Source organism: Bos indicus, chromosome 29 (assembly GCF_029378745.1).
Source record: "Bos indicus isolate NIAB-ARS_2022 breed Sahiwal x Tharparkar chromosome 29, NIAB-ARS_B.indTharparkar_mat_pri_1.0, whole genome shotgun sequence".
Lineage (NCBI taxonomy): Eukaryota > Metazoa > Chordata > Mammalia > Artiodactyla > Bovidae > Bos > Bos indicus.
In genome coordinates this window covers 17,786,926-17,813,326 of record NC_091788.1, presented here as the reverse complement: position 1 = coordinate 17,813,326, position 26,401 = coordinate 17,786,926, and the positions used below count along the sequence as shown (strand labels likewise).

The following is a 26,401-nucleotide window of genomic DNA, read 5'->3' as shown; positions in this document are numbered from 1 at the left end:
GACTGTGTGGATCACAAGAAACTGTGGAAAATTCTGAAAGAGATGGGAATACCAGACCACCTGATCTGCCTCTTGAGAAACCTAGGAAGCAACAGGAAGCAACAGTTAGAACTGGACATGGAACAAGAGACTGGTTCCAAATAGGAAAAGGAGTACATCAAGGCTGTATTGTCACCCTGCTTATTTATTTATTTATTTATTTTTATATATATATATACACACACACATACACATATATATGGATATGTTTATATAGACATGCATTTAAATAGTTAAGACCAAAACAGGGCTAAATTAGGGATTTTTGCAAATACTTTCTTGATCCTCACAACTGCCCTGGGAGAGAGTATTGCTTCTTTATTGTAACTGCAATATACTTGATTTTAACTTATATGCAGAGTACATCATGAGAAATGCTGGGCTGGAAGAATCACAAGCTGGAATCAAGATCGCTGGGAGAAATAATAACTTCAGATATGCAGATGACACCACTCTTATGGCAGAAAGTGAAGAAGAACTAAACAGGCTCTTGATGAATGTGAAAGAGGAGAGTGAAAAAGTTGGCTTAAAGCTCAACTTCGATTCAGAAAACTAAGATCATGGCATCTGGTCCCATCACTTCATGGCAAATAGATGGGGAAACAGTGGCTGACTTTATTTTTCTGGGCTCCAAAATCACTGTAGATGGTGACTGTAGCCATGAAATTAAAAGACAGTTACTCCTTGGAAGGAAAGTTATGACCAACCTAGATCAGATCAGATCAGTCGCTCAGTCGTGTCCGACTCTTTGCGACCCCATGAATCGCAGCACGCCAGGCCTCCCTATCCAGCACCAATTCCTGGAGTTAACTGAGACTCACGTCCATCGAGTCGGTGATGCCATCCAGCCATCTCATCCTCTGTCATCCCCTTCTCCTCTTGCCCCCAATCCCTCCCAGCATCAGAGTCTTTTCCAAAGAGTCAACTCTTTACATGAGGTGGCCAAAGTACTGGAGTTTCAGCTTCAGCATCATTCCTTCCAAAGAAATCCCAGGGCTGATCTCCTTCAGAATGGACTGGTTGGATCTCCTTGCAGTCCAAGGGACTTGCAAGAGTCTTCTCCAACACCACAGTTCAAAAGCATCAATTCTTCAGTGCTCAGCCTTCTTCACAGTCCAACTCTTCACATCCATACATGACCAGAGGAAAAACCATAGCCTTGACTAGACGGACCTTTGTTGGCTAAGTAATGTCTCTGCTTTTGAATATGCTATCTAGGTTGGTCATAACTTTCCTTCCAAGGAGTAAGGGTCTTTTAATTTCATGGCTGCATTCACCATCTGCAGTGATTTTGGAGCCCCCCAAAATAAAGTCTGACACTGTTTCCACTGTTTCCCAATCTATTTCCCATGAAGTGATGGGACCGGATGCCATGATCTTCGTTTTCTGAATGTTGAGCTTTAAGCCAACTTTTTCACTCTACACTTTCACTTTCATCAAGAGGCTTTTGAGTTCCTCTTCACTTTCTGCCATAAGGGTGGTGTCATCTGCATATCTGAGGTTATTGACATTTCTCCCAGCAATCTTGATTCCAGCTTGTGTTTCTTCCAGTCCAGCGTTTCTCATGATGTACTCTGCATATAAGTTAAATAAGCAGGGTGACAATATACAGCCTTGACGAACTCCTTTTCCTATTTGGAACCAGTCTGTTGTTCCATGTCCAGTTCTAACTGTTGCTTCCTGACCTGCATACAGATTTCTCAAGAGGCAGATCAGGTGGTCTGGTATTCCCATCTCTTTCAGAATTTTCCACAGTTTATTGTGATCCACACAGTCAAAGGCTTTGGCATAGTCAATAAAGCAGAAATTGATGTTTTTCTGGAACTCTCTTGCTTTTTCCATAATTCAGTGGATGTTGGCAATGTGATCTCTGGTTCCTCTGCCTTTTCTAAAACCAGCTTGAACATCAGGAAGTTCACGGTTCACATACTGCTTAAGCCTGGCTTGGAGAATTTTGAGCATTCCTTTACTAGTGTGTGAGATGAGTGCAATTGTGCGGTAGTTTGAACATTCTTTGGCATTGCCTTTCTTTGGGATTGGAAGGAACACTGACCTTTTCCAGTCCTGTGGCCACTGCTGAGTTTTCCAAATTTGCTGGCATATTGAGTGCAGCACTTTCACAGCATCATCTTTCAGGATTTGAAATAGCTCAACTGGAATTCTATCACCTCCACTAGCTTTGTTCATAGTGATGTTTTCTAAGGCCCACTTGACTTCACATTCCAGGTGAAGTGATCACACCATCATCATTATCTGGGTTGTGAAGCTCTTTTTTGTACAGTTCTTCTGTGTATTCTTGCCATCTCTTCTTAATATCTTCTGCTTCTGTTAGGTCCATACCATTTCTGTCCTTTATTGAGTCCATCTGTCCATGAAATGTTCCCTTGGTATCTCTGATTTTCTTGAAGAGATCTCTAATCTTTCCCATTCTATTGTTTTCCTCTATTTCTTTGCATTGATCACTAAGGGAGGCTTTCTTATCTTTCCTTGCTATTCTTTGGAACTCTGCATTCAAATGGGTATATCTTTCCTTTTCTACTTTGTTTTTCGCTTCCCTTCTTTTCACAGCTATTTGTAAGGCCTCCTCAGACACCCATTTTGCTTATTTGCATTTCTTTTTCTTGGGGATGGTCTTGATTCCTGTCTCTGTAGAATTTTACGAACATCCACCCACAGTTCATCAGGCACTCTATCTATCAGATCTAGTCCCTTAAATCTATTTCTCACTTCTACTGTATAATCATAAGGGATTTGATTTAGGTCATACCTGAATGGTTTAGTGGTTTTCTCCACTTTCTTCAATTTCAGTCTGAATTTGGCAATAAGGAGTTCATGGTCTGAGCCACAGTCAGCTCCAGGTCTTGTTTTTGCTGACTGTATAGAGCTTCTCCATCTTTGGCTGCAAAGAATATAATCAATTTGATTTTGGTGTTGACTATCTGGTGGTGTCCATATGTAGAGTCTTCTCTTATGTTGTTGGAAGAGGGTCCCATCACTTCATGGCAAATAGATGGGGAAACAGTGGCTGACTTTATATTTTGGGGCTCCAAAATCACTGCAGTTGGTGACTGCAGCCGTGAAAATAAAAGACGCTTACTCCTTGGAAGAAAAGTTATGACCAACCTAGACAGCATATTCAAAAGTAGAGACATTACTTTGCCAACAAAGATCCGTCTAGTCAAGGCTATGGTTTTTCCAGTGATCATGTATGGATGTGAGAGTTGGACTGTGAAGAAAGCTGAGCGCTGAAGAATTGGCGCTTTTGAACTGTGGTGTTGGAGGAGACTCTTGAGAGTCCCTTGGATTGCAAGGAGATCCAACCGGTCCATCCTAAAGGACATCAGTCCTGAGTGTTCATTGGAAGGACTGATGTTGAAGATGAAACTCCAATACTTTGGCCACCTGATGCGAAGAGCTGACTCATTTGAAAAGAACCTGATGCTGGGAAAGATTGAGAGCAGGAGGAGAAGGGGACGACGGAGGATGAGATGTTTGGATGGCATTACCGACTCGAAGGACATGTGTTTGGGTAAACTCCAGGAGTTGGTGATGGACAGGGAGGCCTGGCATGCTGCGGTTCATGGGGTTGCAAAGAGTCAGAAACGACTGAGAGACTGAACTGAACTGAAAGTACTATACAGATATTAGTTGATTTAACATACTTTACAAATGTTAGATGGGTTCCCAGCTGGCTCAGTGGTAAAGAACCCACCTGTCAATGCAAGAGACGCAGGAGAGACGGTTCAATCGCTGGGTTGGGAAGATGTCCTAGAGGAAGGCGTGGCAACCCACTCCAGTATTCTTGCCTAGGAAATTCAATGGACAGAGAAACCTGGTAGGCTACAGTCCATGGGTTTGTGGAACAGCTGGATGGCACTAAGCAACTAAACAATGACAAACTTTTACCTGGATTATCTTTTTTTGTTTGTTTTTAAGTAATACATGCATATGATCAAAAATTCAAATAATATACAACAGTGGGCCCCATGTCCAGGGGTGAATGTACTATGAGTACCTAACTTCTAGATATGTCCTAGGCATCTTTGACATCCAAAAACTGTACTTCCTTAATAGAAATAGAAATTCTCAACAGAAAAATAAATGACTAGTCAAAATTTTCTTTTACAACTGAAGCATAGTTGATATACAATGGTTTCAGGTGTACAGCAAAGTAACTCAGTTATATATACATCCGGATCTATTTTTTCAGAATCTTTTCCCTTACAAGTTATCACAAAGTATTGAGTTTAGCTCCCTGTGCTTTACAGAGGTCCTTGTTGTTCATGAAAATGACTGGTCTTAAGGATGAAAGTTGTACAAAACTAAAAGAAGCCACAAGTATCATCAACAAGCACACAAATTTTCCACCATTGTCAGGTAGTATGGAGGGCAGTTTTCCCCATAAGGATCTTACAATCTAGATGAGGAAACAAAACTAATGTCAAAGAACAACTAAAGGACATTGACAACTAAACTACTAAATCGGAAATGACAACTAAACAGGGGTTGGAAGAAAAGAGTTGCTTGGAGAAGACGTCTGACTTGGGTTAGCCCTCATCCTATATAAAAAGATTAAAAGAAACAGGGAAGAGTACTGAAAAGTGAACATATCAAGCAGAACTAAAGTGATGTGTGCCATAAATAACTTAGCCATAAGAATTCATAAGCACCGAAATTCCCAAGGCCAAGTAAGTTCTCATTACCACTTCTAGAATGCACAACAGTTTGGAAGATAAGCCTCTAGTGTTTACAGCAGCCTGCTTCTGTCAATACATATTACATTTTCCTTATTTTTGATTAGCAATGTTAAGTTTTCATATGGTGCAGTGGTAAAGAATCTGCCTGCCAATGCAGTATTCTTGCCTGGAAAATTCCATGGGCAGAGGAGCTGGGTGGGTTACAGATCATGGGGTAGCAAAAATTCAGACATAACTGAGCATGTAAGCATGCACGGCGTCTTTCACATTGTATAAGTAGGACATTGAGAACCATGGCAGTAAAAAGTAGTCCCAAAACGACTGGCTTTTTCTTCTTCTGGCATGACAGTGTGGGGAGTTCCACAGACCCACTCCTCAGTGAAACTGGTGAAAGTTATAAAATAAAATAAAAAAACAAAAACCTACCCCCATCCCAGCCTTCTAAAGTCCCTTTAAATGGTCCTAAGTGCTTATGGCAAATGAAGAAACACAGAATTCAAGAAAATCTACTAGAACTTGGTAATGACAAGGAACTTTAGTGGTGTCTATAAACGACAATCTTGCTCCCACCCTTCCCCATCACAGCTAAGCAGGACAGAATCTCCACCCCAGACTGATGCCAAGGACACAGGGTTCTTCCGAACCCCAGCTCTTAGGCAGAGAACTATTTCAGCAGGATGAGCACCATAGCATGCTGGCATTTCTCATCTTGCCCACAGTTACTTGATGCTGAGGCTACACAGAGTGTGAGTATGGCCAAGAGGTAGCGGCTCCTGGAATGGAGGGTCTACATTTGGTGAGGAACTGCTAAGAACACTAGACCCAAATTCTCTTGCCCCAGCTCAAACCAACAAGACCTGGGGCTGTAGCCACCACTCAACTGAGGACTCAGCTCCTAAACTGTAATGTCACTTTCAGAGAAGTGTCCATTGTTCCTGCCCTCAGCCCTAGAGCCTGATTCACAGAGTCACCAGGGCTAGAAGCAATCATAAACCAGACTTCCAAGCCTCTCTCCAAAGGAACTGACTTTATTAGCAACAGGGTGTGGATAATCTCAAACCTAAGGGTGCTCTTAAAAACTGTGGTTGTAGTGATAGGCCACTGGGAAGAGACTGACATTCACTGGAGATAAAGGCTGAATAAACTATAGATCTGCTAGTTTGCAGAAAGAAATGGAAAGAGACAGGTAGGAAGAGATCTTTTGGGGGTCAGAATAAATTTCAAAAACCGACCTTAGGAAGCGTATCTTTAAAGTTGCCTGAATTTGACTGCAATAGTCTGTGAAGCAACCTATGTCCGTGAACACTGTTGAAAACAAAAGAGCAAGCAGCTGTAATTAGTTTAAGAGCTGGGTATGGTCTGGGAAAGAAATAGCCAAAGAGAGTCCTGCCAGAATCAATGTTATCCCTGGGTGGTAGTGGGCATACCCCCGGCTACATCCACTGAGGGGCAACACTGAAGACTTCACACTGCAGGGGGAGGGGAAAAGATAGATTTGTATCTAGAATAAAGAATTCCTATAACTCAACGACAAAAAGACCAATCAGGCAATTAAAAATTGGGCAAAGGACTGAAACAGATATCTCTCCAAAGAAGATATACAAATGGTCAATAGCCACAAAAGGATCTTCAACATCCTTAGACATTAGGGAATGGCAAATCGAAGCAACAAGATAACCACTTCCCATCCATCTGGATGGCTGTAATCAAACTGAAAATAATCAGCACTGGTGAGAATACAGTAAAAGTGGAACTCTCAAATATCACTGGTGGGAATATAACACGCTGCAACCACTGCAGAAAATAATTTGGTAGTTCCTCAGTAAGTTAAACACAGAACATACACATGTGACCCAGCAATCCCACTCCTAGAAATATATTCAAAAGAACTGAAAATATGTGTTCAAACAGAAATTTTAACATGAATGTTCATAGTATTATTATTTGCAAAAGCCAAAGGTGGAAATAACCCAATGAACATCAGTGAATGAATGGTTAAACAAAATGTGATATATCCATACAATGGAATATTATTCAGCAATAAAAAGAAATAAAATTCTGATACAAGTTAACAGAAGGCAGACACAAAAGGCCAGGCACTGTATGATTCCATTTATATGAAATATCCAGAAATCCACAGAGACAAGAAGTAGATGTGAGATTACTAGGAATTGGAGGTAAAAGGAAATGAGGAATTTTGGCTACAGAGCTTCTGCTGGGGTGCTGAAGAATTCTGGAACTATATAGCAGTGATGGTTGTACAACACTGTGACTATATGGTATGAACAGTTCATTAAAAATGGTTACTGTAATACATTTTATATTATGTACATACCCACAATAATAAAAGCAAAACAATCTAATGCCAAACTTCAGTACATACTATGAGAATTCCCACAGTATAAGATTCAGATATAAAACTACACACCTTCACAGGTTCCGTTTAATAGACTTTCTTTTTTTTTTTTTTTTTTAGACTTTCAAATTATTCTTCACTTTATTTTTTTTTTTTCTTTTTTGGGCTCATAAAATCTGTTTTTTTTTTTTTTATACAATGGAAATGACAAATAGTTTCAAGAGATTAGATCAGATAGAGTGCCCAAAGAACTTTTTTTTTTTTTCTTTTTATTTTATTCCTTTATTTCTCATGTGTTCCCCATCCTGAACCCTCCTCCCTTCCCATACCATCCCTCTGGGTCGTCCCAGTGCACCAGCCCCAAGCATCCAGCATCGTGCATTGAACCTGGACTGGCATCTCGTTTCATTTGGCTACAGAGCTTCTGCTGGGGTGCTGAAGAATTCTGGAACTATATAGCAGTGATGGTTGTACAACACTGTGACTATATGGTATGAACAGTTCATTAAAAATGGTTACAGTAATACATTTTATATTATGTACATACCCACGATAATAAAAGCAAAACAATCTAATGCCAAACTTCAGTACATACTATGAGAATTCCCACAGTATAAGATTCAGATATAAAACTACACACCTTCACAGGTTCCGTTTAATAGACTTTCTTTTTTTTTTTTTTTAGACTTTCAATTTATTCTTCACTTTAAAAAGTATTTAAATGTATAAATGCTGGACCTGAATACTGTTCCTATTATGTAAAGTATTACTCCAAGATTTTCTCAGCCTAATTTAATTTCACAATATGTGATTATTCATCTAGCACATTTTGGCATAGAACTGTAATTAAAAGCTTAAATATGAATCACATATTTACATATAAACTGTATCTTATCGAAAGAAAAAGGCAAACAGAAAATCCACAGTGAAATACCACTTCACACTGTCTGGTATTGCTATAATAAAAAAACAAGAAGAAGAGCAATAATAAGTGTTGGCTACACTCAGGAGAAATTGGAACCTTCATACACTGCTGCTGGGAATGTAAAACAACACAGTCACTTTGGAAAATGGTTTGGTGGTCTCTCAAAATATTAAACATAAAGCTACCATGTGATCCACCAATTCCACCCAAGAGAAATAATATCCAAATGTTTTCACAAGTATTCACAGTAGCATTAGTCATAATAGCCAAAAGATAGAAATAATCCAAATATCCATCAATGCCTAAATGGATTATAAAACACTGGATATCTTTATAATAGAATACTAGTCAGATATAAAAAGGAATCAAGCACTGTTGTATGCTACATGTATGAACCTCAAAAACTTTGTGCTAAATGAAAAAAACCAGACAGAAAAGGCCATATGTAGTATGACTGCATTTATAGGAAATACTCCAGAAGAGACAAATCTATACAGAGTGGCTAAGCAGTTACCCAGAGCTTGGGGTGGGAACGAGAAGAGACTGCTAATGAGTGCGTAGTAAGTTTCAATACGGGGTGATGTAATGCTCTAAAATTAAACTGTGAGGATGGCTGCATAACTCTGTCACTGTACTGAAAACTATGGAACAGGATCCTACACCCCACCTTTATTTTTTATGATTCACCAATATAAATCTTTTAATCTTCCATCCAGAGCCCAGTGAAAACCCCCACACTAATTTCAACTGCTTGACTCTGCTCACACTGTTCCCCTACCTAAAATGCTCTCCCTAGTGTAGAGTACAGGGGCTTCCCTGGTAAGTGCAGATGGTAAAGAATACGCCTGCAATGCAAGAGACCCAGGTTTGATCCCTGGGTCAGGAAGATCCACTGGAGAAGGGACTGGCAACTCACCCCAGTATTCTCGCCTACAGAATTCCACGGACAGACCATGGGGTCACAAAAAGTCGGACACAACTAAGCAACTAACACACACACACACACACACACAGGGTACAGTTAATTTACATACTTATTTTGAAGATGTTTCTGATCAAGTCAGTCCTCATGAACCTAATCAGTCCTCATGAACCTAATCAGTCCTCATGAACCTAATTATATTCTAGATTTCATATATACCACTTAAAACGGTAACACTGTAACCTCAAATATATACATAAAGCAGTTCCACCTTACTTCCTATCAATGTTTAGATTTTGCCAGAATCTCTAATTCATGCTTTTAATCTCTTTTATCTTCTCAGAGATAAACCACTCACTGCAGAATCATGAGGATCAAACATAATTGTGGGAACTCAAATAGGGCTCTAAGACAAAGAGGAAAAAAGTGTACAACCAGGGACTATTGTAGGATAAGTAGCATCAAGAGTGAATGAAAAGAACCTCTATGGTGGTTCAGTGGTTAAGAATCCCCCTGCCAATGCAAGGGTCATGGGTTCGAACCCTGGTCCGGGCAGATCCCACATGCCAAAGGACAACAGAGCCCGTGTGCCACAACTACTAAGCCTGTGCTCTAGAGTCCACGAGGTGCAACTACTGAGCCTATGTGTTGCAACTACTGAAGCCCAAGTGCTCCAGAGCCCATGCTGTGCAACAAGGGAAGCCACTGCAACAGGAAGCCCACACACTGCCACGAGAGAGTAGCCCCCGCTCGACACAACCAGAGAAAAGTCCACCCAGCAATGAAGGCGCAGTGCAGCCAAAAATAACTAACAATTCTTTAAAAAAAAAAAAAAAAAAAAGTGAATGAAATGTGCACTCCTTTCTCTATCAAATCCTGCAAACACACCTGCTTCACCGACCAGAACTGTGACTACATCTTTATATCCCTCTTAATAGCGAGCAACTTTTCTGGTGGCTCAGACAGTAAAGCGTCTGCCTACAATGTAGGAAACCCCAGTTCAATCCCTGAGTTGGGAAGATCTCCTGGAGAAGGAAATGGCAATCCACTTCAGTATTCTTGCCTGGAGAATCCCATGGACAGAGGAGGCTGACGGACTACTGTCCGTGGGGTCGCCAAGAGTCGGACACGACTGAACGACTTCACTTTCACTTTTTTCAGTTAATAGTGAGCACATCATCTTGAACACAGATGGTACCAAACGTCTGCTGAATAAGAAACTGATGCTTTGAAAGCAACTTCCTACATGTTTGTTCAGTAGTACCCAAACCTTAACAAGTACCTGAAATTGTAAAGCAGGAAATACGGATGAGGAAAAAGAAAATGAAAATGATGGGACACACACTCACTTCTCGACAGTGTATGATGTTCTTACTGTGTATTTCAAGGTGGCCACCTTACTGCTTTCCTCAAACCTAAGTATGTATACCAGGCATCCTTACCTTTAAGTAGTCACTGCACTTCATCATTATCAGAGGAAAAAAAGAACACTAATACGAGAAGCAAAAATTTAGGTATGACACTTCACTTTCTCCTAATAGTGGAGTGCCAAGACTCAAACTCCTATCTCTCTACATGCAGTCAGGAAGAAACCCACACCATGAAGCTTGGAAGCGCATTGATGTGTGAGGTGGGAATAAGGAGCACTGCTTTCAAAGGAAAGAGGGTTGGCAGGGGCAAAAGGCAAGTCTTAGGAGATGAACTGCTGAAAACAGCAAAGACAATGGGTCATTAAAAAAAAAAAAAGCCACAGATTGGAATTTGATCTAGACCCTAACTGCAGGAGCCTAGGATCAATCAATTCAAGAGCATCTCTTTCTGACACTCTGAATAAACAAAGCTAATTCCACTATCTAAAATTCCTCAGCATGGCCCTGAAGAACTATGAACATAGAAGTTATTTGTTTTACTTCTGTTTAGTCACTCAGTTGTGTCTGACTCTCTGTGAGCCCATGGACTGTAGCGCGCCAGGCTCCTCTGTCCATGGGATACTCCAGTATCCAGGCAAGGATACTGGAGTGGGTTGCCATTTCCTTCTCCAGAGAATCTTCCTGACCCAGGATCAAATGTGCGTCTCCTACACTGGCAGGTGGATTCTTTATCACTGAGCCACCAGGGAAGCCCTCTCATTTATTAAGCTTCAGAAATTCATTTTCCCCTTTCTATACATTTATACTTGCCTTGTGTTGTTTAGAGTCAAAAACATACATGTTCTAATCATTCAGACTTGCCTGGAGGATTTCTCTGGTGGTAAAGCACTTAGCTCCGAATTTATCTTATTTAAGTTTGCTACACAAATATTTTTTATTTAATTTGGGCCTAATAATTCCCTTTATACTTATAAAAACTCCTTTTTAAAAATTTATTTATTTTTTAATCGAAGGATAAATGCTTTACACAATTTTGCTGTTTTCTGTCAAACGTCAACATGAATCAGCCATAGGTGTACATATGTCCCCTCACGTCAGGACAACTATTGTAGTGAATACACTGTTCGATTACATGAAGGGAAAGCATCATTACCAAGAGTCAGAATGTACTGAACCACAGAGAGTAGTTTTATACAGGTCCTGTCATTTGATGGAATCACCCAAATGTATAAAGAATTTTGACTTCCCTCAGAGACATAGAAATCAGTGAATAAATACAAAAAGCACCAATTATCAACATATATTTCTCTTTGTACGTTGTTATACTAACTGGCCAATGATTTTAAACAGGCTGTCTAACTGGCAAATGAAAGGCTTTCAATTGCCTACAAGTAAGAAAAACTGGTAACTTTTAAATTTCCTGCAACAAGTGCAGGCTAACAATGCCTGGCCCATAGAAGGAGCTCAAAAAATAATTGCTGAACAAAGGACTGAAATAAAAGCCTTCACGAGGTATACAGACTAAATCATTTTTATGAAAAATACATTTTCTAAAGACTCTGAAAAGAGAAAATATTCACATGTGTACTTTTCTATTTTAGTTTATCCCTTAAAATAAAAATTACACCCAAAAATGTTAACTGGGGCTTGAATCTGTATAAAAGATATCTTAGAATTTTTATTAATTTTTTCAAATTTCTCTAGCTTATCACTTCACAGTTATCAAAAAGGCAAATAGAGTGGTAAATTAAAAATCCACTCCTTTCACAAAGGAGGCAAGAATATACAATGGGGCAAAGACAACCTCTTCAATAAGTGGTGCTGGGAAGAAAACTGGACAGCTACGTGTAAAAGAATGAAATTAGAACACTTCCTAACACCATACACAAAGATAAACTCAAAATGGATTAAAGACCTATTAAGACCAGAAACTATATAACTTTTAGAGGAAAACCTAGGCAGAACACTCAATGACATAAATCAAAGTAAGATCCCCTATGACCCCCCCACCATAGAATAATGGAAATAAAAACAAAAGTAAACAAGTGGGACCTAAATAAACTTAAAAGTTTTTACACAGCAAAGGAAACTATAAACAAGGTGAAAAGACAACCCTCAGAATGGGAGACAGTAATAGTAAATGAAACAACTGACAAAGGATTAATTTCCAAAATAGATAAGCAGCTCATACAACTTAATACCAGAAAAACAACCAACCCAATCAAAAAGTGGGAAAAAGAACTAAACATTCATTTCTCCAAAGACATACACATGGCTAACACACACATGAAATGATGCTCAACATCACTCATTATTCAGTTCAGTCGCTCAGTCATGTCCAACTCTTTGCGACCCCATGAACTGCAGCACACCAGGCCTCCCTCTCCATCACCAACTCCCGGAGTTCACTCAAACTCAACGTCCATCAAGTCAGTGATACCATCCAGCCATCTCATTCTCTGTCGTCCCCTTCTCTTCCTGCCCCCAATCCCTCCCAGCATCAGAGTCTTTTCCAGTGAGTCAACTCTTCGCTTCAGGTGGCCAAAGCACTGGAGTTTCAGCTTCAGCATCACTCCTTCCAAAGAACACCCAGGGCTGATCTCCTGTAGAATGGACTGGTTGGATCTCCTTGCAGTCCAAGGGACTCTCAAGAGTCTTCTCCAACACCACAGTTCAAAAGCTTCAATTCTTCGGCGCTCAGCCTTCTTCACAGTCCAACTCTCACATCCATACATGACCACTGGAAAAACCATAGCCTTGACTAGACGGACCTTTGTTGGCAAGTAATGTCTCTCCTTTTTAATATGCTATCTAGGTTGGTCATAACTTTCCTTCCAAGGAGTAAACGTCTTTTAATTTCAGGGCTGCAGTCACCATCTGCAGTGATTCTGGAGCCCCAAAAAATAAAGTCTGACACTGTTTCCCCATCTATTTGCCATGAAGTGATGGGACCAGATGCCATGATCTTCATTTTCTGAATGTTGAGCTTTAAGCCAACTTTTTCACTCTCCTCTTTCACTTTCATCAAAAGGCTCTTTAGTTCCTCTTCACTTTCTGCCATAAGGGTGGTGTCATCTGCATATCTGAGGTTATTGATATTTCTCCCAGCAATCTTGATTCCAGCTTGTGCTTCTTCCAGCTCAGCGTTTCTCATGATGTAATCTGCATATAAATTAAATAAGCAGGGTGACAATATGCAGCCCTGACGTACTCCTTTTCCTCTTTGGAACCAGTCTGTTGTTCCATGTCCAGTTCTAACTGTTGCTTCCTGACCTGCGTATAGATTTCTCAAGAGGCAGGTCAGGTGGTCTGGTATTCCCATCTCTTGAAGAATTTTTCACAGTTTATTGTGATCCACACAGTCAAAGGCTTCGGCATAGTTAATAAAGCAGAAATAGATGTTTTTCTGGAACTCTCTTGCTTTTTCCATGATCCAGCAGATGTTGACAATTTGATCTCTGGTTCCTCTGTCTTTTCTAAAACCAGCTTGAACATCAGGAAGTTCATGGTTCATATATTGCTAAAGCCTGGCTTGGAGAATTTTGAGCATTACTTTACTAGTGTGTGAGATGAGTGCAATTGTGCGGTAGTTTGAGCATTCTTTGGCATTGCCTTTTTTTGGGATTGGAATGAAAACTGACCTTTTCCAGTCCTATGGCCACTGCTGAGTTTTCCAAATTTGCTGGCATATTGAGGGCAGCACTTTCACAGCATCATCTCCCAGGATTTGAAATAGCTCAACTGGAATTCTATCACCTCCACTAGCTTTGTTCGTAGTGATGCTTTCTAAGGCCCACTTGAATTCACATTCCAGGATGTCTGGCTCTAGGTGAGTGATCACACCATCGTGATTATCTTGGCCGTGAAGCTCTCTTTTGTACAGTTCTTCTGTGTATTCTTGCCACCTCTTCTTAATATCTTTTGCTTCTGTTAGGTCCATACCATTTCTGTCCTTTATCGAGCCCATCTTTGCATGGAATGTTCCCTTGGTATCTCTAATTTTCTTGAAGAGATCTCTAGTCTTTCCCATTCTGTTGTTTTCCTCTATTTCTTTGCATTGATCGCTGAGGAAGGCTTTCTTATCTCTTCTTGCTATTCTTTAGAACTCTGTTTCAGATGCTTATATCGTTCCTTTTCTCCTTGGCTTTTCGCTTCTCTTCTTTTCACAGCTATTTTAAGGCCTCACCAGACAGCCATTTTGCTTTTTTGCATTTCTTTTCCATGGGGATGATCTTGATCCCTGTCTCCTGTACAATGTCAGGAACCTCAGTCCATAGTTCATCAGGTACTCTATCACTCATTATTAGAAGAATGCAAATCAAAACTACAATGAAGGTACCACTTCACACTGGTCAGAATGGCCATCACCCAAAAGTCTACAAACAATAAATACTGGAGAGGGTGTGGAGAAAAGGGAATGCTCTTGCACTGTTAGTGGGAATGCAAATTGATACAGCCACCATGGAAGACAGTATTGAGATTCCTTAAAAACTAGGAATAAAACCACCATATAAGTGAGCAATCCCACTCCTAAGCATATACCCTGAGAAAACCAAAAGAGAAAAAGACACATATATCCCATTATTCATTGCAGCGCTATTTATAATAGCTAGATCATGGAAGCAACCTAGATGTCCATCGACAGACGAATGGATAATGTTGTGGTACATATATACAATGGAATATTACTCAGCCAAAAAAAGTCAATCAGTTCTAAGGAGGTGGATGAACCTAGAGCAATTATACAGGGTGAAGTAAGTCAGAAAGAGAAAGATAAATATCGTACATGAATGCATGCATAAATATGGAATCTAGAAAGATGGTACCAAAGAATTTATTTGGAGGGCAGCAATGAAGAAACAGATATAAAGAACAGACTTACGGACACAGGGAGAGGGGAGGAGACGGTGAGATGTATGGAGAGAGTCACATGGAAACTTACATTACTGTATGTAAAACATAGTCAATGGGAATTTGCTGTATGTCTTAGGGAACTCAAATGCGCTCTATATCAACCTAGAGGGGTGGGATGGGAAAAGAAATGGGAGGGACGTTCAAGAGGGAGTGGAAATATGTATACCTATGGGTGATTTACACTGAGGTTTGATAGGAAACAACAAAGTTCTGTAAAGCAATTATCCTTCCATTAAAAAATAAAAATTAACTTCTTTAAGTCACAATGTAAGTAATATAGCTTGTTGCACAGAAAATTAAAGAAGTATGAATTTCCTATATATGTTTTTTTAAGAATTATTATCAATAAAACTTCAGGTTCCGGTCATGGTCTATCCATATAACTCTCATTAAATTTAAATCAACTGTCAAGTGAAAAATATTAGCAAGCAATATAACCTCCAAGATGGGATGCACAACTTACTTCAACTTGAAAAAGTTCTCCAGCCCCCTCACAGTCATTGGATGTGATTACTGGAGTATGAATATGCACAAAGCCACTGTCCTGGAAGAAAAAGAGAAACCACTTGTCTCAGTACATCTGTCTGTGAAACAGTTCCAAGAATATACACCTTTTTATATGATTAAAATAGCACTAAGAGAATGTCACATCAAATTTTTCAATCACTCAAATAAAACTACTGAAATATCAAATGGAGTGTTTATTATGCACAAAAAATATTATTAATAAATCCGAACTAACTTAGACAATATCTAGTCCAACCTCCTCACTTCCAAGATAAGGAAACTGAGGCCCAGAGAAATTTAATGAGAGGCCAAAGTCACACAACTCGTCAGTGTTGGAGCTGCAACTGGAACCTGGGTGCTCAGGCTCTCTGGTGCCATTTCTTCTCTCATCTCCAACATACTGGTAGTGATTTAACACACACTCACTCACTCAGGCTAATGCACCATGATGTTGCCCACATTACTAAGGGAATACAAAGTGATCAATATTAAGTTCAATTATTTTGGGATAAGAAATTGTAACAACTCTAAAAAGGAGAAAAATTTGGCAACCAGGGACTGAAGAAACAAAGAGCAAAACAGGCAGAAATATTATTTAGGAAGTCTGCCACTAAACTGCTAGCACAGCGCACTGCACGTGGCGCAGGCAGTGTGCTTCCTCCGCCTCAAGGAAGACTCTGAGCAGCAAACCCTAAGGCACCCAACTGCGATTCTCCCACTCTGAAGTCTGAGACTACCTCCATTAGTGAACCACAAAAGCTGTTACTAGTAAAATTGAGATAACCCAGCAACTTCAAAGGTATACTTTCATTTTGACTATGGATGTAGGTAAAAGGTTACAATCAGCATAAATGTTGCAAGGTAGGGGTGGGGGCAGCTATAGTGAATTTATGTTGCAAAGGCAGAAGAACATGTGTTTAATAGACACATTTTGCTCTTGAAATCAATACAATAAATTCATATATATACATCTGTCTGTGTGCTCAGTCACTTCAGTCCTGTCCAACTCTTTGCGATCCCTTAGACTGCAGCCCTCCAGGCTCCTCTGTCCATGGAATTTTCCCAGCAAGAATACTGTAGTGGGGTACCACGCCCTCCTCCAGGGGATCTTCCTGACGCAGGGATCGAACCGGAGTCTCCTGCACTGCACAAAGATTCTTTATAGCCGAGCCACCAGGGAAACTCATATACACATCTAATCTCTGCTACATTCTACCGGTCATGGGTGAAATGTAAAATATGTCAGTGCACTACCAAGGGCCTCCCATATTTGCCCCTTCCTTCCTAATAAGACTGAATTCAAGTATTCTGGCTAGGATACAAAGCATCCAGCCAAGTACTTGCCTTATGAGGTAGAATGATTACATTTTCAAGCTATAAATTAGGAGTCTTAGGAAGTATTCAAATATGTACTTAATCTGCGAACAACATTCGGAGAAGTGCTGCAGAGAGCACGTTATAGAGAACAAATGAAACAGAATCAATAACATGACTGCATTAAACTTTTACCTCCCAGGAGCCAAGAATTATGGACATGAATCATTTATTCCACATGAATGCAGGCAACTATGAGCATGAGTGCAGTAAACAAAGAAAGGAAGTGAAAAATCCAAAGGAAATGAGGGTGGCGAGAGGGAGGGGAAAGGGAGGAGAAAATTTAACGGCTGAATGTAATTGCCAGAGTTAGAACTGGTCAACTGCTACGAGAAACAATGCTGTAAATCTTATGGAAATAACTGGATGGGATTTTAAAAAATAAAAATTACTCAAATAATGCTAAACCTCCCAAAAGGCGTCACCAGCTTTTTAAGTCTAAACAGTGCTAGCAAGGCCTATCATATCTAAGACTATAACATTACCACCAAAAGTTATAAAGAAGAAGGTACAAAGGAATAACAAAGGTGAGAACAAAGTCCAAAAATGAGAAAGTGAACAGCGAAGCAGGAAAATAGCAAGAGTACCATCAGTGGCTGCCTCCAACGGGGTTCCGGTGTCAAGTACTTATCCCATCCCATAGCAAAGGGGTTCCTAACGAGAGATACAAATGCCAGAGAAGGGGGCAAAAATAGTGGCCCAATTATTCAGATCTCACCCACCACCTCTAAATATCTAAGTATTTGGACAGATACATATTTCTACAACCAGATATGATAAACAATGAGTACTTGAAAGTTAAAAATTCGTGTACTAAGGCCCATATGTATTACCCAAAGACTCATGGACTGTTTTTAACACACACAAAACAAGTATCGTTATTTAATCAGACTCAACAGAAAAGAAACAGGATAGCAATTGCTGGCCGCAGGCGCACCACTGGGGACAAACAGTGACAGCAGGAGGAGACCAACCAACAAAACGAAACCCAAAAACACTCCCCATAACAAGCAGTCACAGGAACTCAAAAACACAGCAGTCTAGGGTCATTTAACCCAGGGTCAAAGAACGCTCCCCACTGTGACAGGCTTTGAAGGCACTGCCATGCTGAGAAGGAAACAATCTGATACTCAGAGGAAGAAACTCAACTCACCAAGAAAGGGCAAACACATATTAACATCTTTTCAGGAGCCTCAAGTAACAAACACAGAAACAGCACCCAATACAGAATAATATATAACTCTAATTTAGTATGTCCTATAACACTCATACACAAGTGGGAAGCATCTTAAAAGGGGAATATCAGGATTATGTTTTCTAGGGCCTTACAATTAAAAAGTGAATTTTAAGATTCAAAAGTGCCTATCTTTACAAACATGTCCAACACTGCAAAAATTCATTATTTTTAACCACCTAAAAGATCCCTGGGTTGGGAAGATTCCCTGGAGGAGGGCATGGCAACCCACTCCAGTATTCTTGCCTCGAGAATCCCATGGACAGAGGAGCCCAGCAACCTACAGTCCATGGGGTCACAAAGATCAGACACAACTGAGCGACTAAGCACAGCACAAAATGTTTTTTAAACTTTACTTTGCTGATTCTTTGATTTCAGAGTTTTCTAGTTTATTCTCTCATGTAAAAATCGTTTATCTGTAAAAACTTCAGATAATAAACAACTGTGTTAAAAAAAAAAAGTGAAATGCATGAATTAGGAAAAGCCCACTTGTTAATGGCCTGCCAATACCACCACCTAGTGGCCAGAAATCCATAAAACTTTCAGAATTGAAGCAAGTCCACTGACTAATAGCTGAAGACAAATGGGGGAAAATACTTTTACATCTGAACAAATTTTCTGTTTGTATAGTTCAAGCACTACTGAAAAGCCACATGGAAGCTGTGTGAGAAAGCTTATGACAGCATATGAAAATGCACCCCTTTAAACCATAATGGGATGACATTGTATAATGTGATTTATTTTCCTTTGTTTATTCTTATGCTTTAAAGCCATGCTGTTCTTTAGCTGTCACACCAGAAATTATCTCTTAAGGAGCTCTGCAAAGAGCGAGAATTTTCTTGTGTTCTATGGCAGGGCTGCACCTGCATGAAGTTGGATGCTGTCCAAGGGAAGGGTGTGCTGTCAGACAATGTTCCCAAAAGAGCTGGATCTGGAGAAGTGGCTTAGGAAGAGTTCCAAACCACATGGAATGATACTGAATTCTGTCTGTCGGCTCCCTCTTGCCTTTGGAGCCCTTCCATCTACCACATGGGAGGAGGGTCTCACCAACTGACCAACTACATTCCACTGTGGCTTTCTTGGGTTGGGGATAAATGGCTGAAAAGCAAAGCTAAATGAGACAAATGTCTTTAGTCATTAGATCAACCTACTTGATCATCAATAATCCTTTAAAATTAGCGCTTACTGTATATATAATCTCTGTGACCAAGATGGAGAAGCAGGAACTAGATTTACCCTCCTGTCTGAAACAATCAAAAGACAAAACAAAAGAATCCACGAGCAAACCACATGGAACGACAGTTTTCAAGACACTGGATATCAGACAATAAAGGAGAGTGAACCCTGAGAGACAGGAAATAAACATAATGAACCCCACCAGCAGCCCAGCTTATTGCTTTAAGATTTCCCAGATGACAACAGGAAGCAGGAATAAATAAAGCAGAGCTCAGCAGATTCCCTGAGTTGAAGAGACAGAGCTGAGAGTCTGAGGCCAAAATGGCAGGAATCGACAGGACTGAGTTCCAGAGAGCAGAGAGGTATGCAACAACTCCAGAGAAGCACAGAGAGTCACCCTGGAGTATGGATCAGTACTGATCAAGTGGAGGAATGATCAGCTCAGGCATGTGAAGAGACCATCCAAGGCCAGGGAAAGAACCATCCAAAATGATTAGAGGAAACAGTGCCAATTCCCACAGCCAGGTTAGAAGATCTCAGGAAGGCTTTGCCTCAGTAGTGGGGAATAACAGACCTAGACTGAGCACTGCTTCGGATTTACCTGAAAGTCAAAGTGTCAAGTCACTCAGTCGTGTCCAACTCTGTGACTCCATGGACTGCAGCCGGCCAGGCTCCACCGTCCATGGAATTCTCCAGGTAAAAATACTGGAGTAGGTTGCCATTTCTTCTCCAGGGGATCCTCCTGACCCAGGAGTGAAACCTGGGTCTCCTGCATTGCAGGCAGATTCTCTACCATCTGAGCCACCAGGGAAGCCCAGAAAAAAGGTTTCCCTGACTGGGAATTGACCCTGGGCTGCAGCAGTGAGAGTGCCGAATCCTAACCACTAGACTACCAGGGAGCATACAAATCATAAAAGCAAGATCCTGCCAGTAACTTAACTACATACCAGAACAAAACATAAAAAGCTTTATAAATATCCAGCACCCAGCAAGATAAAATTCACAAGGTCTGGCAACTAATCAAAGATTAGCAGGTATAAGAAGAAGCAGGAAAACATAATCTCTAATGAAGAGACTAATCAATTAAAACTGACTCATAACTGACTGACATGTTAGTACACAAAATGGTAACGAAACAGCTATGAAAACTATACATAGTTTCAACTAAAACTTCTGATTATGTTCAAAAAAGTTAGTAGAGATATGGAAGACCTAAAAAAAAAAGGCCCCGATTTCTCCAAAGAAGACATACAGATGGCTAACAAACACATGAAAAGATGCTCAACATCGCTCATTATCAGAGAAATGCAAATCAAAACCACAATCAGATATCATCTCTACCAGTCAGAGTGGCCATTATCAAAAAGTCTACAAACAATAAATGCTGGAAAGCGTATGGAGGAAAGGGAACGCTCTTGCACTGTTGGTGGCAATGTAAACTGATACAGCCATTATGGAAGATGGTATTGAGATTCCTTAAAAACTAGGAAAAAACCACCATATGACCCAGCAATCCCACTCCTAGGCATATACCTGGAGGAAACCAAAACTGAAAAAGATACATGTATCCCATTGTTCATTGTAGCACTATTTACAATAGCTAGAATATGGAAGCAACCTAGATGTCCATTGACAGATGAATAGATAAAGAAGTTGTGGTACATATACACAATGGAATATTACTCAGCCAAAAAAAGTGAATCAGTTCTAATGAGGTGGATGAACCTAGAGCCTATTACACAGAACGAAGTCAGTCTGAAAGAGAAAGATAAATATCATATTCTAACACATATATAAGGAATCTAGAAACATGTTATGGAAGAATTTATTTACAGGGAAGCAATGGAGAAACGGACATAGAAAATAGACTTATGGAGACATGGGGAGAGGGGAGGAGAGGGTGAGATGTGTGGAAAGAGTAACATGTAAACTTACATTACCATATGTAAAATGGAGAGCCAACGGGAATTTGCTATATGGCTCAGGAAATTCAAACAGGTCTCTGTATCAACCTAGAGGGGTGGGATGGGGAGGGAGGTTCAAAAAGGAGGGGATATATGTATACCTATGGCTTATTCATGTTGAGGTTTGAAACAACATGAGAAAACAACAATATTCTGTAAAGCAATTATCCTTCAATTAAAAAATAAATTAAAAAAAATAAAATTAAATTAATGATCTGAAAAAAAAAAAAAAAAAAAAGGCCCAAATCAACCACTTACGAAACCTATAATGTATGGGGTGAAAAATGCACTGAATATGAACAACAACAAAACAGGCATTGCAGAAGAAAAGATCAGAAAGCAAAAAAGACACAGCAAAAGAAACACACTGGGGGAAAAGAAGATTTAAAAAAAAAAAGAACATGAGTGAGCTATGGGAATATCATCAAGTGGCCAAATATATGCGGGTAACTGAAGTTCCCCAAAGGAGAGAGGTAACATAAAAAATATTTGATGAAAAATGACTGAAAACCTAGTGAAAACTGAAATACATAGATAAGAAATTCAATGAACTCCAGACACAAGAAGCATTAAAAAGCTATGCCAAGGCACACGTTAATCAAATTGCTCAAAGTTAGTGATAAATAGAAAATTTAGTATCAGTCAAAGAAAAAAGCATCACATAATAAAGCATGCCTGGAATAAACAACCAGAAGACTTTTCAGGATACTACTCCAGTGTTACAATTATTCAACTTCTTCACCAGAATGAACACTGAGAAGCAAAGCTCCTTACCTTAAAGAAAGAATGGATAGCAGCTGTGGCTTCACTGCGAACCCTCAGTACAGAACCCAGAACATTAGTCCTACACCTGAGGTGAGGATATTGTCTCAGATATTCTAGAGGATGCCTCTCTTTATATTTAAAAGGGAAAGCCTGAAACAACAAGAAAAACAAGTGAGAAGCTAACAAAGATACTGCTTTATAAAATCAGTTTACAGGGCATTTGTTAAATAGCAGTGTTTTAGTATAAAACTAAGATGCTTTCCTTCTCATTTTCTTAACATAATTGAATATGGTCCATATGAATTCTAACACATTAGTACAACAGTGAGTGAAATCAGAGATATGGGTTTGAATCCAGCTCAACTTCGTACTAGCTTTGGGGTTTTGGGCAAAATTACTTATTATCAGACAGGCTAATATGTTACTTACCAAATTTCTACCCATTAGCTATCAACCACTATTTACAAACAGAGATTAGGATATAATCATGCAAAACACTCCAGGAGAAGGAAATGGCAACCCACTCGAGTATTCTAGCCTGGAAAATTCCACAGACAAAGGAGGCTGGAGGGCTACAGTCCACGGGGTCGTGAAGAGTTGGCCACAACTGAGCAAATGCAAAATACTCCACTGTTGGGCACACAGTTTAGAATATTGTAGATATTAAAGATTACATTTTCTACAGCAGTATACACACAGCTGGTGTTCAATTCTAAAATCATCATAGTATCTTGAAAGTCCACAAACACTCATAATCTATTAGCACTACTTATCACCATTTCTCAACATGTGCTACTGTTTCAGAACATGGGGGATGGTCAACAGCTGTCATCTAGGGGAGTATATATTCATAAAAATTGTAAAGGAAATTTTGACACTACCTAGAAGAGCTTTCCTAAAAACTGTATGACCAAAACCAAAGTTTCAATAAGAAAGCTAACAGAGAAGTGAAGTAAAAGAGCTCCTGTTGTTCAGTTGCTCAGTCGTGCCCAACTCTTTGCAACCCCATGGACTGCAGCACGCCAGGCTTCCCTGTCCTTCACTATCTCCCAGAGTTTGCTCAAAATCATGTCCATGGTCAGTGATGCCATCCAACCATCTCATCCTCTGTCACCCTCTTCTCCTGTCCTCTATCTTCCCCAGCATCAGGGTCTTTTCCAATAAGTCAGCTCTTCACATCAGGTGGCCAAAGTACTGGAGTTTTGGCATCAGTCCTTTCAATGAATATTCAGGACTGATTTCTTTTAGGATTGACTGGTTTGATTTCCTCGCTGTCCAAGGGACTCTCAAGAGTCTTCGCTCACCATAGTTCAAAAGCATCAGTTCTTCAGCACTCAGTCTTCTTTATGGTCCAACTCTCACATCCCTACATGACTACTGGAAAAACCATAGTTTTTCTTTGCACCTTTGTCGGCAAAGTGGTATCTCTGCTTTTTAATACACTGTCTAGGTTTGTCATAGCTTTCCTTCCAAGGAGTAAGCGTCTTTTAATTTCATGGCTGCAGTCACCATCTGTAGTGATTTTGCAGCCCAAGAAAATAAAGTCTCTCACTGTTTCCATTGTTTCCTCATCTATTTGGCATGGAGTGATGGGACCAGATACCATGGTCTTCGTTTTTTGAAAGCTGAGTTTAACCCAGCTTTTTCACTCTCTTCTTCCACCTTCATTCAAGAGGCTCCTTAGTTGTTCTTCGCTTTCTGCCATAAGGGTGGTGTCATCTGCATATCTGAGGTTATTGATATTTCTCCCAGCAGTCTTGATTCCAGCAAGTGATTCATCCAGCCTGGTATTTCTCATGATGTATTCTGCATATAGGTTAAATAAGCAGGGAGACAATATTCAGCCTTGATGTATTCCTTTCCCAGTTTGGAACCAGTCTGTTATTCCATAGCCAGTTCTAACTGTTGCTTCTTGACCTGTATACAGCTTTCAGGAGGCACATAAGGTGGTCTGGGATTCCCATCTCTTGAAGAATTCTCCAGTCTGTTGTGATCCACACAGTCAAAGGCTTTAGTGTAGTCAATGAAGCAGATGTTTTCTGGAATTTCCTTGCTTTTTCTATGATCCAACAGATGTTACCAATTTGATCTCTGGTTCCTCTGCTTTTTCTAAATCCAGGTTGTACATCTGGAAGTTCCCAGTTCACATACTATTTAAGCCTCGTTTGAAGGATTTTGAACAGTACCTTGCTAGCATGTGAAATGAGTGCAAATTGTGGGGTAGTTTGAACATTTTTTGGTATTGCCCTTCTTTGGGATTGAAATGAAACTGACCTTTTCCAGTTCTGTGCCCACTGCTGGGTTTTCCAAATTTGCTGCCAGATTGAGTATAGCACTTTAACAACATCATCTTTTAGGATGTGAAAATCTTAGCTGGAATTCTATCACCTCCACTAGCTCTGCTTGTAGTAATGATTCTTAAGGCCCACTTGACTTCACACTCCAGTAATCAGATCAGATCAGATCAGTCGCTCAGTCGTGTCCGACTCTTTGCGACCCCATGAATCGCAGCACGCCAGGCCTCCCTGTCCAACACCAACTCCCGGAGTTCACTCAGACTCACGTCCATCGAGTCAGTGATGCCATCCAGCCATCTCATTGTCTGTCGTCCCCTTCTCCTCCTGCCCCCAATCCCTCCCAGCATCAGAGTCTTTTCCAATGAGTCAACTTTGTGCATGAGGTGGCCAAAGTACTGGAGTTTCAGCTTTAGCATCATTCCTTCCAAAGAAATCCCACTCCAGTAATGGTAACCTATTTTAGAATTATCTATTCCTTTTAGGCCTGTGCAAACACTAGTGACGTATAGAAATAGGTCCCATACCTACGAAAGTGACAATATGATCAAATTAACAAGAATCTGGGGACTGCTAGCAGGCTCAGAGTTCCCTAACATGTGAATACTTACAAATGACACTGAAATGAGGGGGAAGAATACGGGAAGGCATCAATATTCACCAAGGAAAAACAATTTACAAAGAGTAAAACACAGGGCAAATTTTTAATAATGAAACCTTTCTAAAAAGCAAAAATAGTAATGGTTACCATTTTCATTCTTCTGAGTTCCAAATTATTTTCACAGTCTATTTTTCAGACACCTTCATATCTGATTCTTAATTTTAAATGTCAATTAGAACTTCTTAGAATATTGTTCAGAAAGCCATTTTTAAAAATTGCCTATTTTCTTTCTTTCTTCCTTGTTTTTAATTTCTTCCCGTTATCCAAAAGAACTAAAAATGAGCTAAAATAATGCTCTTTCCCTGTATTTCCTCACTTTTTATTCATTAAATATTTGAAGATGAGTACAGATAAACCACAGGGGAGTCAAATGGCTAGGGCATAAACTTCAGCTGTGCCACAACATGACCTAATGCAAGTTATTGTGCCTGGTTGGGCCTCATTTCCTCCAATTAGAAAATGGATTGATAATCTATGAAATTATCCCCTGTGACCTCTTTGTTGCTGTTCAGTTGTTAAGTCATGTCCGACTCTTTGTGACCCCATGAACTGCAGCAGCCAGGCTTCCCTGTCCATCACCATCTCCCAGAGTTTGCTCAAACTTATGTCCATTGAGTCAGTGATGCCATCCAACCATCTCATCCTCTGTTGCCCTCTGCTTCTCCTGCCTTCAATCTTTCCCAGCATCAGGGTCTTTTCCAATGAGTTTGCTCTTTGCATCAGGTGGCCAAAATATTAGAGCTTTACCATCAGTCCTTCCAATAAATATATGGGGTTGATTTCCTTTGGGATTGACTGGTTTCATTTCCTTACTGTCCAAGGGATTCTCAAGAGTTTATAACCTCTTTATCAATCTATAAATAAAAAGCTACCACCACTCCAGTATTCTTGCCTGGAAAATCCAATGGACAGAGGAGTCTGGCGGGCTCCAGTTCATGGAGTCACAAAGAATCAGATGCAACTGAGCTAACACACACACTAACAAGAGAGTGTTCCAAAAACAAAAGTAAACATGTCTTAATGTAACATTTGTCTTTGTTCCACCCAAACATGACCACACTCTAGCACTGTCCAGTAGAATTTCCTGTGATAAATAGAAATGTTCTGTATCTGTGCAATGCAGGACAGAAGCCATTAGGTGCATGTGACTACTGAGCACTTGAAATGTGGCTAATGCCACTAAGGAAGGGAATTTTTTATTTA

General features: G+C 40.0%; 1 protein-coding gene across 9 annotated transcripts in view; it reads right to left on the bottom strand.

The window, feature by feature from the left end:
- The window catches only part of NARS2 (asparaginyl-tRNA synthetase 2, mitochondrial), a 140,492-nt gene that overhangs the window by 107,840 nt on the left and 6,251 nt on the right, over positions 1-26,401 (bottom strand). For 7 of the 9 annotated variants that reach the window (XR_011564967.1, XM_070783000.1, XM_019955143.2 and 4 more), the window contains 2 exons: positions 22,253-22,393; positions 15,687-15,767 (listed from right to left, as the gene is read on the bottom strand). Coding sequence is in view for 8 of the 9 variants with exons in the window: in XM_070783000.1 (XP_070639101.1) it covers positions 15,687-15,767; positions 22,253-22,393 (222 nt within the window). In the remaining variant the exon portion in view is untranslated. Of the gene's footprint in view, positions 1-5,968; positions 6,042-15,686; positions 15,768-22,252; positions 22,394-26,401 lie in introns of those variants that run through there. The other 2 variants (XM_070783002.1, XM_070783003.1) reach the window with 2 other exon arrangements.